Raw genomic sequence first — 14,772 nt, forward strand, 5'->3', positions numbered from 1 at the left:
TTTAAATATTAAGGATTCTAGAGATCTGGAAATTTAAAGTCTCTAGAACCTTAAGGTCTCTGGGCCTTGAATTTACTACCTATGTATGTGCTTCCAATAGCTTATATTTTTGTGTCCTTTCATAAATTCTTCTTAGTCCATCACCAGCCTCATTCTTCCAAAGCATAAATGGCCTTCCTTATGGGCTGCTTGAGCCACACACATTTCTTAAAGACTCAGAAATACTCTGCATATCCACCTCTACTTCTCAGTTCTAGGACTCCTCCAGACTGAATTATTGCCTTCTCCGAGCTTTCGTTCAACTCACATCTTCTCTTTACAGCTTGCTTTGCCCACAGTAATTCGTTTTCCTTTAGATTCTCAAGCATTTGACTCTCACTACCTCATACTATTAACTTTGTGTTCGTATCTCACCCCCCCAGTAGAATGCAAAGTCCCTGAGGATTAGCGCTGTACTTTAGCCTTTTTTTTTTTGCTTGGTAGGGGACAACGAACGCAATGCTCAACACATATTTGTTACCTAAAAAAGGCACATGTTCCATGATGTCAATGTAATCTTGTTTAGGTGAGTATATTAAACTTTTTTCTTTTCTCCTTTTTGGCTGCTGTTTCTGAGTTTGATCATTCTTGTTATAAAATTACCACACGCAACCTTTTGAGAAGTATTAGAATTAAAAGATGGCAAAAGGAAATAGTGGTAATGGATACGTACAAGGTTACTACTACGGGCCACTGTGCTCTGCATTGCAAGATTGGTTTCAACATACTCAAGAAATTGAAGTTCAGCCAGGTTAATTTATCCAAGGTCCCACAAAAAGTAAATGGCTGTGTTGAGTTTCAAGAACCCATGTCTGCCTGGTTCCAAAGGGCAAGTCAGTTGCAGTGCTGGATGACTGAGAATTACATAATTTCTTCAAAAAGCACTAGGCACAATAGTTGGCGTTCAACAAACGCTCACACACATCTGTCCTGGAAATTGGGTCTATTTAAACAGGAGGGGGAAATAAAGCTTGCTGAAATAATTATACTTCTTCGTAACTCCCAGACTCATGTTTGACTGATTATAATAATCCTATGCCCTCCTTCACATTCGCGCTAGAAAAAAAATGCTGGCAATATTTCAAATCATGATGCCTATTTTTCTCTCGATCAAGCAACAACTCAAATTATACTTTAAAAAGAAATAAAGAAAATTAGATAAAGTTGCCTTCAGCTGACAAGAGACTAAAGGAATCCAGTAATTTATTTCTGTGAAACAATTTATCCGATGCCTAGGTTTCTCCCCCTCCCGACGAAGACCAAATGCTTCTGATCCGTAAGTAACTTCGCAAGGTAGACTGAGGGTCCTGGCAGCATCTGGGCCTCCCTTGAAGGTCGAAATGAAGCGCGCTCGCCCTCCTCTCCGCCTTTTCCGTTTAAGGTCCTCCAGAGGCTGCTTCGCTGCAGAAAGTAACAACGCGTCGCCGCCGCGGAAAGTGGGGCAACTTTGCCTGTTAGCAGAAACCTTTTGATCCGTCTGAAGCGACAAACCAGACCCAACGCCCGCCCAAGCTGTTCCGAGCCTCCGGGGGGAAAGCGAGCCCAACCTTCTCTGCACCGCTTCCTCATCCGCTCGCTGCACCTGGACGCGGGCGGTGCACGACCCCCGGCCGTGACGTCACCGCACCTGGCACCAGCCTGGGGGTCCGGGAGAGAGCCCTAACGCGACGGGGCGGGGTGGGGCGGGGAGAACGAGGGCGTTCTCGCGAGATTTGCCTCCTCCCGGACCCAGTTCCCCGCACCTTCTCGGCCTCTGTCTGGGTCTCCACCTTAGTCTACGGTGTCGCCTTTTTAAACTGCGGGTGCTAAGAGGCGAGGGGCGGGCTCCGAGGCTGGGCGGGCGCTCGCGGTTGGAGCCGAGGGCCTGGGCGAACCGGCGGGTTCCTCCCCACTACGGGAGTTGCCAGGGTGGGAAAACCGCGGTCTGGGCGGGCGGGGGAGGGCCCTCCCGCCGCCGTGGCTTCTGCGGAGGCCAGGGGTGAGGAGCTGTCGCCGCCTCTGCCTCTGCCTGGCGGGCCGCGCTGAAGGGACTGGCAGGAGAGCGCTGCGGGCGGATGGAGGCGAGTCTTCGCCCCGCCTGAGCTCAGGAGGGGCTAGCGCGGAGCGCGGGTCCCGCCTCCAGCCGCGGGAGCGGCCGCGCGAGCCACCGGAGGAGGAGGAGGAGGAGCAGACGTCGGCTTCTCCCCGCGAGAGCCCCCAGCATGGGTAAGAGACTCGGGCGCTTCCAGTCGCCCGTCCGGACCTTCCAGATCCGGGGAGGCTGTGCCCTTTCTCGGCCTTATGGGGAGGCGACGGCGGTCAGCCCCAGAGCGGCAGCATCCCACCCTCTCCATTCTCCCCACCGCCCCTTCTCGCCCTGCCTTCCACCTTGCTCTTCTCACGGAGAAACTGGTGGGAGAGCTCGCGGGTGCTTTCCCTCGCGCTCCCTTCTCCGCCTCTTTTGCTGTTCACCAGAAAGGTGCGGAATGTGGGGCGGGGGCGCTTGGCCTCCTCTCCTAACCCCTTGCCCAGCTAAAATCGGACCTGACCTTCCCTCCCTTCCTCATCCCCTTCCTTCCCTCCCCCTCCTTGTGGAATGGGGGAGGGCGATCGAAAAACTTGATAAAGTAGCACTTTCAACTTCTTTATTTTCTGCGAGGCTTTGTATACATTTAAGGAGAGAGAGAAATTTGTTCAAAAACTTATTTTTTTTTTTCCTGCTAAAACTCGCAAGGGGTGCCTTAAGGACAAGAAAGCTTATTTGTTTTACTCGGGTTCTACCTAGGCAAGTGTGTTGGCACTTAAGCATGCAGTCTGCTCCCGAGGACTGGGTTTGAACTTCAGGGTTGGATCCTTTGAGGAGCAGTTTCCTGTTTGGAGTTAGACTTCCTTGCCGGAGGAGAGAAAAATACATGTTATTTACTATGCGCTTTATAGTTTTGTTTGAAGTTGGAGAAGGCAGAATGTGTGGCAGTCCGGGTTGAAAAGGAATTTTGTTAAGTGGTGTAACAATTCTTTTGATAACGAAGTTCAGTGTGGGCTAGGCATTAACTCCCTCAATCCTTTAAAAATTAAAAGCAACTTAAAAAAGGATAGCTTAAAAAAATCAAAACACGCTCTGTCACTATAAGGCAGAGAGTGTTCTGTCAGAGTAAACCCAAGTTTGATTTTTGTAGAGCGGATCAGGAGGACCCAATCACTTTTTGCATTTGAGTGTTGGTGCTGCTTCATATCAACAAACCATTACCGAAATGAATAATTCATGTAACTAACAAATGATTTAGAAGCAGGACGATTACAGACTACTGCTGATGTGGCACCCTCTGTCCACACTTTGCTTTGTGGGGGATGTTTTGAGCATATTGTTTACAGACACTCGCCTAGCTATCCTCTGTTTTCTTAGGCTTACCTAATTTTAAGTTCCCTCCTGCACTTCCCTCCTGCTTTCAGGTAACATTTATACTCAAAGTGCTCTTGAGCTCAAAAACAATGAAATAAAACATTTGCTATTTGGAATTTTCAAATGAATTATTTTATAATTGATTAGTTGAGCTTGCAGGGTAATTGTGGGCGTATTCTTTTAAGCATGAAATTATAAAATCACTTTAACCACTTTGGATTAAGATAATACTAAAGTTAAATATACAGTTCTTCTCTGTCTTAAATGGGATGCAGAATAAAATTAAACTTCTTTGGATGACCTGGGGATGCAATCTTGTTTTGCGTATAGGGCTGTTGAGCTAAATTCTAAATATTTGTTTGCATTTTGAAATTATTTAAGTACTTTTTTTCTTTTTGCTTTGCTAGTGGATGTGCTTGTAACTGATTAGTGTCCCCGTCATCTTTCCTTTTCTTATTTTTTTTTAGAATTGTGGAAATCATGTTCAGGTTTGTGATTCTGCATAGGAGAAAAATGAGTACGCCCTTACTTAATGTGTGAAGTCGTCTCTTGAGAAAAATAATTGTGTACCAATACTTGGACATTGGAATACCTGTTTTGATTGTCCAGAGGCTTTTTCTTTGTGATTTATTTGTTGTGTTCTGTTTAGCTGAGTTTTCGTATAGACTTGGATATCAATGTTGATATACTCTTGACTACTTAGAATGTGTTTTGAGGGTATATTACTTAGGGCATTTGTGGTGAAGTTTTTGTAAAGTGTTTGTGAAACATTTCCATATCAGTGTATTCTTTAAGTTTATTGGTCATGTAATAATAAAATTCTCAAGTTCACTTAAAGGGAGTTTGCTCTTTAATATAAATCTCATTTATTTGGTTTTATCAGCCATCCTTTTTCCTTACGATTTTAAATGCAGCCTAAAATATTTACATGATATTTTATCTAATTTGTCACAAAATGAAAAAATATTAAATTTTTTGGTGTATGATAACTTGGATGCCTATTAAGTGGTGGTTCTTATGCTTAGGTGGTACAGCTAGAGAGTGAAAAGCATGGGCTCTGGACGGAGACTACTTGAGGTCAAATTCTCTTCTGCCTACTAGCTGTGTGACTGAGCGCATCACTTCTCTGTGCTTCAGTTTCTTAATCTATAAATGGAATAAAATATCAACCTCATAGGTGGTTAGGAGGATTGAGTGAGTTACTACTTGTAAAGTGCTTAGAACATTGCCAGTGCTGGTGGTTATTTTCATTTTCAAATGATTTCCCTAATTCTTGTACCAACTTGGAAAAAAAAATCCTCAATTTTTAACCTTTGTTAGAAGTAGGATATTTTCTTTAAATAAAGGACCAGTGGGATGAGATGATATTGCACTAATGCAGAAATTGAATTTTATGTGACATAACCTTACAGAAATCATGTAGATACTTTTTTCAGTGTTGGAGGTACTGTGCCAAAGTCCATTATTGGTAAGAACTTCAGGTGCTTAGGAAAAACTCTTAAGTGGGATGACTACTAGTAGACTTATTTGAATTTTATGTTAAAGTAATGTTTTTAGTGTCTGCCTTTGTTAAATGTGGTAAAGTGCCTGTTGAGAAATTTGAGGTATTCTGTGTGAAAGAATTAGGGAAGAGCTCTAGGGAGACAGATAGGCAATGCTTATTTTTCTTATTCCAAAAATACAGATTGGCATTTTGAAGCAGAATTAGGCAGAAAGCAAATGGCACAAAGTGTCAGCGTTTCTAGAGCCCGAAAAAGGAATATTTGTGAATTTTTATTTTTGAAAGATTAAGCAGATTTCTAAGGGCAGAATTTCTCTTTAATGATTTTAGATAAGGTGGTGAACTTTTTAGTTTATTTTATAAGCTCACGTATATAAAACATATCAGTCATGTGTCCCCCTCCGCCGAGATGGAGTCTTGCTCTGTTGCTCAGGCTGGAGTGCAGTGGTGTGATCTCAGCTCACTGCAACCTCCGCCTCTTGGGTTCAAGTGATTCTCCTGTCTCAGCATCTCGAGTAGCTGGATTACAGGTGTGTGCCACTACACCCACCTAATTTTTGCATTTTTAGTAGAGACAGGGTTTCACCATGTTGGTCAGCCTGGTCTTGAACACCTAACCTCAGGTGATCCGCCCGCCTCAGTCTCTCAAAGTGCTGGGATTATAAGCATGAGCCACTGTGCCTGGCCTCATGGTGGTTTTAATAGACAAATTTTGCAGTTGGTTTAGATGATATATGCACTTGTATAATAGAGTGATTTCTTTATGTTACTTTGTTGTACTGTTTGGAGAAAATATTTTAAAATTTTTTATTTATATGTTTGTTATTTACTTATTTTTAGAGACAGGGTCTTACTCTGTTACCCAGGCTGGAGTTCAGTGGCGTGATCATAGCTCACTGCAACCTCAAACTCATGCCTCTGCTTCCCAGGTAGCCAGGGCTACAGGTGCGCACCACCACCTCTGGTCTAGTTTTAAATTTTTTTGTAGATACGGGCTCTCCCTATCTTGCCCAGGCTAGTCTCAAACTCTTGGCCTCAAGCAATTCACCTGCTTTGGCCTCCAAAAGTGCTGGGATTACAGCCGAACCACTGTACCTGGCCTGGATAAAATCTTGATTCGTACAGATAAGTAGTTGCAAATGGAAATTGCCTGCTAATGGTTCACCTTTCTGTATCAGGATTTACTTCAATTAAACTACTCCAGAGCATGAAAAAAGAATATTAGGAAATTTTTGTTTCAAAGTTGAATCACTGGCAAATGTAGTAATTCTTTTCCTTATTTAAGTACTCATCAGATTTTTTTTTGAGGTTTCAAAATTTGAGTAGTTTAAATTTTGTAAAATCACATTAAGGCTGAAAATTCACATTTATAATATTTCATAGTTTCCTGTAGAAATGAGCTGGAAGTTTGCTTTGTACATTTTTTTTTTTTGAGATAGAGTCTTGCTCTGTCGCCCAGGCTGGAGTGCAGTGGCGTGATCTTGGCTCACTGCAGCCTCTGCCTCCCGGGTTCAAGCAAGTCTGCCTCAGCTTCCCGAGTAGCTGGGACTAGAGGCATGTACCACCACGCCTGGTTAATTTTTTGTGTTTTTAGTAGAGATGGGTTTCACCGTGTCGGCCAGGATGGTCTGGATCTCCTGACCTCGTGATCTGCCCGCCTCAGCCTCCCAAAGTACTGGGATTATAGGTGTGAGCCACCATGCCCAGCATGTACCTTTCTGATTGAGGGATTTGCAAACTAAAATGACATCATATTAACGAAAATCTAATTTTTAAGACATTTAAAATAAATAGTTATAAAACCCAAAGTGCTACATTTTTGTTTATTCATAATCCAGATCTGTCAGAGAATCTTCCTCTGTCAGAGATTATCATTCCCTGTTGTTAAATATATTTTGAATGATAAAAATGCTTACTTTAATGTATATAAAAAATTGTCATTGTGTCAAGGGCTTGCAGCTAGGTAGAGAAAAAAGTATAATGATTTTTCATTTGGGTGAGAATTGGGTGGAGCTGCAGACCTGTTTCTTGGGTAAACTGATGAAGCAAGTTGTGAAAGATCTGAAAGGTTTCAGATCTTACATTCAGAAAAGAAAGAGCAAATAAAAACTAGTAAGATGTGATTGAAATTTAGGTAAATTGGGTAATCATTATGATGGAGCTGTTACTGCTTAGTTGTACATGCGCTATCTGACTGCCATTCAGATTTAACACGAGCAAGATTCAGGGACCAAATTATCTCAGCAGTCAGGCAGTAAGTCTTTCTAGTTGGGGGAGGGGCAGAGCACTAGTTTGGGAAGTCTGGATGGAAGTCTATATGTGCCTACAGTCAGCTTGTCAGCATCAGGGATATGTTTGGCAAAGTGCAGTGTGTACATGTATGTTTGGGAGTGGAATGGTGGCTGGTACCAGGCGCTAGGTAGAGATTCAGACTGGCATCCTGGGGGAAAAGGGAGGAAATGGGGTCTGGCAGTAGGCCTTGAAAACCTAGTCACAGGGAAACAAAATGAGACAGGGTCCAGATTTCTTATTGGAGAAGTACAAGGTGGGTATTTGTAGGAACAAAAGTGAGCTTAGTTATTGGAATTATTTAGGATGAACCAAGAGGTAATACAAGATAGTGATCCCCTAAGCTTATGTATTTTCTGTCCTGGGACTATATTAGTAGTCTACATTAGTAGCTAAATCCGTAAGTATGGTACTAATGGCCCAGAATTATTGGGGTGAAATGGGATCCTCTCTCAAACGCTGGAGGATATTCCCTGGGTATAGATTGCCACCCCCTCTGTTTATTTGGTCCCAGGGATTTGATGTGCCTGCTTTTTTTTTTTTTTTTTTTTTTTTTGCTCTGTCTCTTTTTCATCTAGGTTCCTTTTCCTTTCATACCCAATGTGAAGCAGATTACAAAACCTCAGCATATCTTTCTGTTTCAGAAACAAGTACACAATCCTTTAGGGTGTTAAGCAGTTATAACTGTAAATATAATAATAAATGGCCACATAAGGCACAAAAAACTTGAAAGTATTAGTAATTATGAGTCTCTTGGTTTCACTGAAATGGTGGTTGGCTATTAGAAAGACCTTTTCTGTTGTTGCTTTTTAAATTTTGTTTTGATAGTGTGTACTTGTCTTTGGCAATACTCCCTCACACTCCTCCCTGCTTTTTTTTTTTTTTTGGCTTACGTTAGGTAGATATTTAGACAGTAGCTCACAGTAGAGACATTTATTATGTCTCTTAAACAGATAAAATTTTACTAGGACTTCACTAACCCGAGACTATGCTGTACTCATTTTTGAATCATAACCTTGGTTTTAACCACAAGTGAAGTAGGCATTTTCCTTCTGGGCTCCTAAATGTTTTCTTCTTTGGACTAAACTTGATATTACCTCTTTTTTTTTTTTTTTTTGTTATGTTTTGGTTTTTGTTTCTGAAGGTCTCAGGTTCCTAGATGTTCTACAGTCTTCCTGACCATTTTCATTGAACCCTATTTGATTTACTGAAAGCATATTTACTAATTGTTTGCACTTAAAGGTGCTTTTACCCTAGAAGAAACACTGCTTTTAAAAAAATTCACTATTCTAAATTGATAATGGCTTAAGATGTTGTTCCAGTGTCAGATATTGTTACGGATTTTTTCTTTCCTAGAACCTGTCCTTTCCAGTGGCTCCAGTAGACTTGTATTTTATAATCTTTCAGATACTATGTAGCTGGTTAAACTTCCCATCATGATCTTGTTCAGTTTCTCAACTCATTTGCAAAAACAGAGGTGACTAGCATGGGAGCCTGGATTCCAGTATCTGTTTTAGTACCTTATTAGTGCCACTTAGGTTAGGTTCTTTTTGATGATTCAGCGTCTGGATAATTCCAAGGGTGTGACTGTGTAATCATTAGGGGTTTCTAGTAGAATGCAATCATGAGCCCCTTAGGAACGTTTTGGTCAATAATAAACCACGTATTGGGTGGTGGTCCCCTAAGATTATAATGAAGCTGAAAAATTCCTCTTCTCTAGTGAATTGTAGCCATCCCACTATAGTAGTGCAGCGCATTACTCACTGTGTTTGTGATGATGCTGGTGTCAACAAACCCGCACTACCAGTTGTATAAAAGTATAGCACATACATACATTTATATATGGTACATATATTGACAATAAATGGCTGTGTTACTGGCTTATATATTTACTATACTATGTTTTTTAATTGTTATTTTAGAGAGTACATCTTCTACTTATTAAAAGAAGTTAACTGTAAAACATCCTCAGGCAGGTCCTTCAGGGGGTGTTCCAGAAAAAGGCATTGTTATTGTAGGTGATGACAGCGCTATGCACGTTTTTTACCAGTGGGGTGAAACATGGAGGCGGAAGACAGTGATATTGATGATCCTGATCTTTGCAGGCCTAGGCTAATGTGTGTTTGTGTCTTATAACAAAAAAGATTAAAACGGAAAGAATTTTTAAATGGAAAAAAGCTTATAGAATATGGATATAAAGAAAGAAAATATTTTTGTACAACTATACAATGTGTTGGTGTTGTAAATATTATTACAAAAAAGTAAGAAAGTTTATAAAGTAAAAAACAGTAAGCTAAGGTTAATTTTGAAAGAAAATTAGAAATAAATAAAAAAAGTGTAGTTAGCTTTAGTGTATAGTGTTTATAAAATCTGTAGTAGTGTATACTAATGTCGTAGGCCTTCACATTTGCTCACCAATCACTGACTCACCCAGTGCCACTTCCAGTCCTGTAATCTCTATTCATGGTAGGTGCACCCTATGTAGGTATACCATTTTTATTACTTATACTGTATTTTTACTATACCTTTTTATGTTTAAATATACAGATACTTACCATTGTGTTACAGTTGCCTACAGTATTGAGTACAATAGCATGCTGTACAGGTTTGTAGCCTAGGAGCAATAGGCTATCCCCTATAGCTTAGGCGGGTAGTGGGCTGTACTGTACCATCTAGGTTTAAGTACACTCTGTGATGTTCACACATGGACCAAATCGCCTTATGACACATTTCCCAGGATACATCCCCTTTGTTAAGTGATGCATAACTTCACTTTTAAGTGTGGTGATAGTTACAGTTAACACCAATATTAAGAAAAAGGGCCTGTCACAATGGCACATCATCAAGCAAAGAAGCTGCTGATGAGAGATTAATCAAGAAGTATTTTCCTTAATGTGAGGAATGTGATTAATATCATGTTAAATGCTTGGGGATTTAGGATAAATAAAAGTTTTGGTGCCTTAAGTAGTTTACAAGTGTTAAGGATTGGGCATATTATTAGAATCACATGTTTTTTTTTTAAACTTCTCACAACCCCTGGGTTCTGACATAAATGCTTCTGCCTCTCCCTCCCTCCAGTTTTTGATGAATGTCATGAATGTGTTGGGATGGCTTATGTGATAGGAGTAAGACAACATAATAACAATGAAAGTTAATATGTGAATCCATTAGACAAATAAATGAGAGTATAGGGTCAATGTCAGAAATGTTAAAATGTAATAGGAGAAGTATATGGAATATTAGAATATAGACTCCTGCACTGAAGGAAATGGGATTTGTTCATCGCTCATTAGTTTGACCAGTGATGATATACTGAGTACTGGCAGTAGCTAAGGTATTTTTTCCTCCACTTCTGGCAAAGAGTCTTTAGAATGAAGCATGCCTTCTCTTGAGCTGATCCTTTGAGATGTGTACTTTTACCTGAAATATTAAAACTGTCTTATCCTTCTTACTGTCCTGTCAGTGTTCCCAGTACTAAAGAGGCTGGGTATTTACCTAACATCTAGACTGACTTTAAAAGTGTCATTCCTGGAGTATTTATAACGATTATTGTAATAATCAAGTGCCAAAGTTTTTTGGATTGTAAATATAGAAGTTCATATACTGTATTTGTAAAATTGAGACTGCATAGTCTTGGTTAGAGTGTTTTTAGGAGACATTTAAAGTTGGTCTTTCAAATGTGTATACTGTTCTCTAGGGGTTTTCTCATTCTTTGTGTTAGAAACAACTTTCGGTTTATTTAGAAGTATGTTCTCCTAAGATCCAAGTTTTGCCTTAAACTTTAATTAAAATTCCTGTTGTGCTGTAGCAGGTTGCAGTCTGGTGAGTATTTTGCCTGACTGTTTTGGTGTGTGTGTGTGGGCATTTGTGCACAACCATTTAAGAGGAATTCATTTTTACTTACCTACTAATTTGGCCATTCTTATCAAACACATTTTAGGAAGCAGATCAAAACAATTTGTTTAATGATGAAAATAAATTTGTTAAATTTTCAGATTGAGTGTCAAATGGAAATAAACGGCTGTATTTCAAATCTCAATGTAACCCTTTTTCTCACAAATTATTCTAAATTCCTAGATTATATGCTACAAAATGCAGTTGAACTTATGCTTAGAACTTCATAGTTTAAAACTTAAATAAAAACTTCTTTGTTATTCTCTTAGTGTGTAAATGACCTTTCTTGATCTGAGCTCATTGATGCTGGAGACTGTATCACTTATTTTAGTGTACTTACAAAATTTAACACTTGTATTGACTGGCAGAAAATTGGGAGCCTGCTATGTATCCACTAAGTCTGATTCAATAATACTTTAATTTGGAGTAATTGGGTAGAGAGGGCCAACCTAACAAATGATACAAAATTTAAATATATTGAAATATGTCCACCTAAAACAGACTAATAGGATGTTGCCTAATGAAATTACTGTTTCAAGATCATGGATGAGATCTAACTTTTTTTTAGAAATAAACTCTTTAATCCTTTCTGTATGGCTCAGTGAAGCTCTTAAATCCCTTTAATAGAGAATCAGTAATCAGGGATGTTAAGAATCTTGTCAGGTGAATCTACTGATTGCCTACTCGGTGCATATAAATAAAGGGAAAGTTTGGCAGAGAGAGACATTTCTGTATGGGTCTCCAATTTAACTTGTTAAACACATTTAGGCATAAAGGCTTAATTTTTAGTTTAAAGAGTTCTTTCAAAATAACTTAATGTTTGAACTATAAAATGATAAAATCTTTAAGGTAGGTGTTGTGAAGCAAGTATACATATATATTCTTTGAGACATACTGGGTTAAGTTACATATATGTAATTTTAAATTTTCTAGTAGCCACACTTAAAAAGGAACAGATGAAATTAATTTTAATAATATTTTGAATGTATGTTGGGTTAAAGAAAGTACATTATTTCATAATGTATTCAGTATAAAAAGTTATTAATGAGATAGCTTACCTTTTTTCTTATATATGAAAGAAATCTTGAAATCTGATGTATATTTTACATTTATATAACATTTCAGTTTGGACTAGCCACGTTTCAAGTGCTCAATATTTTTTGATTATGAGAATTTACTGAGGCAGGAGGATTGCTTGAGACCAGGGGTTTGAGACCAGCATGGGCAACAAAGCAAGACTCCATCTCTACAAAAAAAAAAAAAAAAAAAAAAGAGATAGCTGGCTGTGGTGGCATGCACCTGTAGTCCCAGCTAGTTGGGAGGCTGAGGTGGGAACATTACTTGAGCCTGGAAGTTTGAGGCTACAGTGAGCCATGGTTGTGCCATTGCACTCCAGCCTATGCAACTGAGTGAGACTTTGTTTCTTAAAAAATAATGAAGAGTTTAGATTTTTGTTTTCTGTATGTGTTTATTTTGGGTGGATGCTTGGAACCATGGAGAGACTCAAATGATTACTTCTGAATTTTTAATGATTCTTACTGCTATTGTTCTTACAGGTTCTTGTAGTTGTCTATATAACTTAATTATGTTTTAAAAATCTTTAGTTTGGTCCTCAGGTAGTGAGTTATCTCGATTGTTCAGTCAGCTACAGATTGAACTTCTTTTTTCTTTCTTTTTTGCACTGGAGTGCAGTGGCCGGATCTCAGCTCACTGCAAGCTCCGCCTCCCGGGTTCACGCCATTCTCCTGGCTCAGCCTCCAGAGTAGCTGGGACTACAGGCGCCTGCCCCCTCGCCCGGCTAGTTTTTTGTATTTTTTAGTAGAGACGGGGTTTCACCATGTTAGCCAGGAAGGTCTTGATCTCCTGACCTCGTGATCCGGCCGTCTCGGCCTCCCAAAGTGCTGGGATTACAGGCTTGAGTGATCGCGCCCGGCCTGCTCTTCTTTTTTCTACTCTTCCCTGCTTTTCATTACTGTACTCAACTAGTTTTTTTTTTTTTTTTTTTTGAGACGAAGTCTTGCTCTTGTCCCCTAGGCTGGAGTGCAATGGCATGATGTCGGCTCACTGCAACCTCCGCCTCCTGGGTTCAAGCGATTCTCTTGCCTCAGCCTCCCGAATAGCTGGGATTACAGGCACCTGCCACCATGCCCGGCTAATTTTTGTATTTTTTTTTTTTCAGTAGAGATGGGGTTTCACCAGGTTGGCCGGGCTGGTTTCGAACTCCTGACCTCAGGTGATCCGCCCGCCTCGGCCTTCCAAAGTGCTGGGATTACAGGCGTGAGCCACTGTGCCCGGCTGCACTCGACTAGTTTTTTAAAAAATAGAAGTCTGTTTGGAAACTGAGGGAAATTCTTATATAGCAACTTCCTATTTTTTGGTAATTTTAAAATTCATTTTTAGTTGATACTTAATTATTAATGTTTAGGGAATTCTTACTATGCTAGGCTGAATGTACGGAGCATTCAGTTCCCCACAAGAACATGAGGTAAAACATTAGTCTTCCCATTCTTCAGGTTCAGGAAATGAGGTTAGAGGGATTGTTACTTGTCCAAGTCAGAGATAAGATGTGAGGAGACAGAATCAAACTTTCATTGGTCTGATGTTAAAACTCGTTCTCTTAATTATATCTTAAAACATTTTGAGAAGGAAGATTGTTGAGTTAAACAAAGCAAGTAATATGAATTGAAATAACTCTCGTAGTGTGCTTTAAAAAATGAAGAAATTTAAATATTTATCATCTAAAAACTGTAGGTTGGTATTCGTTTGTTTGAGTAACTATTTTCTCTAAAGAGACTTTTTTTTGGTTTGTTTTTTAAGGAACAGGGTCTTGTTCTGTCGCCTAGGCTGGAGTATAGTGGTACTATCATAGTTCACTGCAACCTTGACCTCCTGGAGTCAAGTGATCCTTCCACCTTAGTCTCCTGAGTAGCTGGGACTAAGGCATGTGCCATCACGATGCCTGGCTAATTAAAAACAAAACAAAACAAAAACTGTAGATATAGGGTTGCCATATTGCCCAGGCTGGTCTTGAACTCTTGGGCTTCAAGCAGTCCTCTTACCTGGGCCTCCCTAAGTGCTGGGATTGCAGGCAGGAGCCACCATGCCTGGCCTCTTAAGAGACTTTTGACAAATTTTAACTGTAACACATTGGTCTTTTACTTACATACCCAAAAGTTTTCCTAGGGTTGTTTTTTGGTGAGTTCTATAAAACTTTATGATGGCAATTCATATGGTATTTTTTTTTTGATCTGACTTGAAACATGCTTAAAAATAATTTCTAGTGTTTTTTTGAAGTTAATAGTGGGAATAAAGATGAGGAATGAGAATATTTAATTGAATTTTCCAACTTGTTTGCTCTTTAGATTTTTGTATGTTTTTTGTTTTTAAGATTTATTATTTTAGGACAAGTCATTAATCACATGTACATGGTACTTTCTTTGTTTTTAGAATTGTCTCAAGTAATCAGTCTTCGAGATAGAAATCTTTTTTGTTTTTTAAACTTTAAGGTTTTTTTTGTGGATATCTGTCACTTACTCTAATTTAGTAACATTAGGAAGAATATAATACTGTGTAAAAATTTCCTTGTATCAAATTTCCTTCTCTTTTTCTCTTTGGATATGTGCTAAGAGTGCATTGTACTATGCAAACCTTTGTATGCTATTTGAAGTAC

At 39.5% G+C, this 14,772-nt stretch overlaps 1 protein-coding gene across 1 annotated transcript in view; it reads left to right on the forward strand.

Annotated features, from left to right (window-relative positions):
• The first annotated feature begins 1,488 nt into the window (after positions 1-1,488).
• CD2AP (CD2 associated protein) overlaps positions 1,489-14,772 on the forward strand; it is a 151,852-nt gene continuing 138,568 nt past the window's right edge. Inside the window, exon 1 of the mRNA XM_025383934.1 lies at positions 1,489-2,244. Within this exon, the coding sequence (XP_025239719.1) occupies positions 2,241-2,244 (4 nt within the window). The 5' untranslated portion in view covers positions 1,489-2,240. The remainder of the gene's footprint in view (positions 2,245-14,772) is intronic.

Source organism: Theropithecus gelada, chromosome 4 (genome assembly GCF_003255815.1).
Source record: "Theropithecus gelada isolate Dixy chromosome 4, Tgel_1.0, whole genome shotgun sequence".
Taxonomy (NCBI): domain Eukaryota; kingdom Metazoa; phylum Chordata; class Mammalia; order Primates; family Cercopithecidae; genus Theropithecus; species Theropithecus gelada.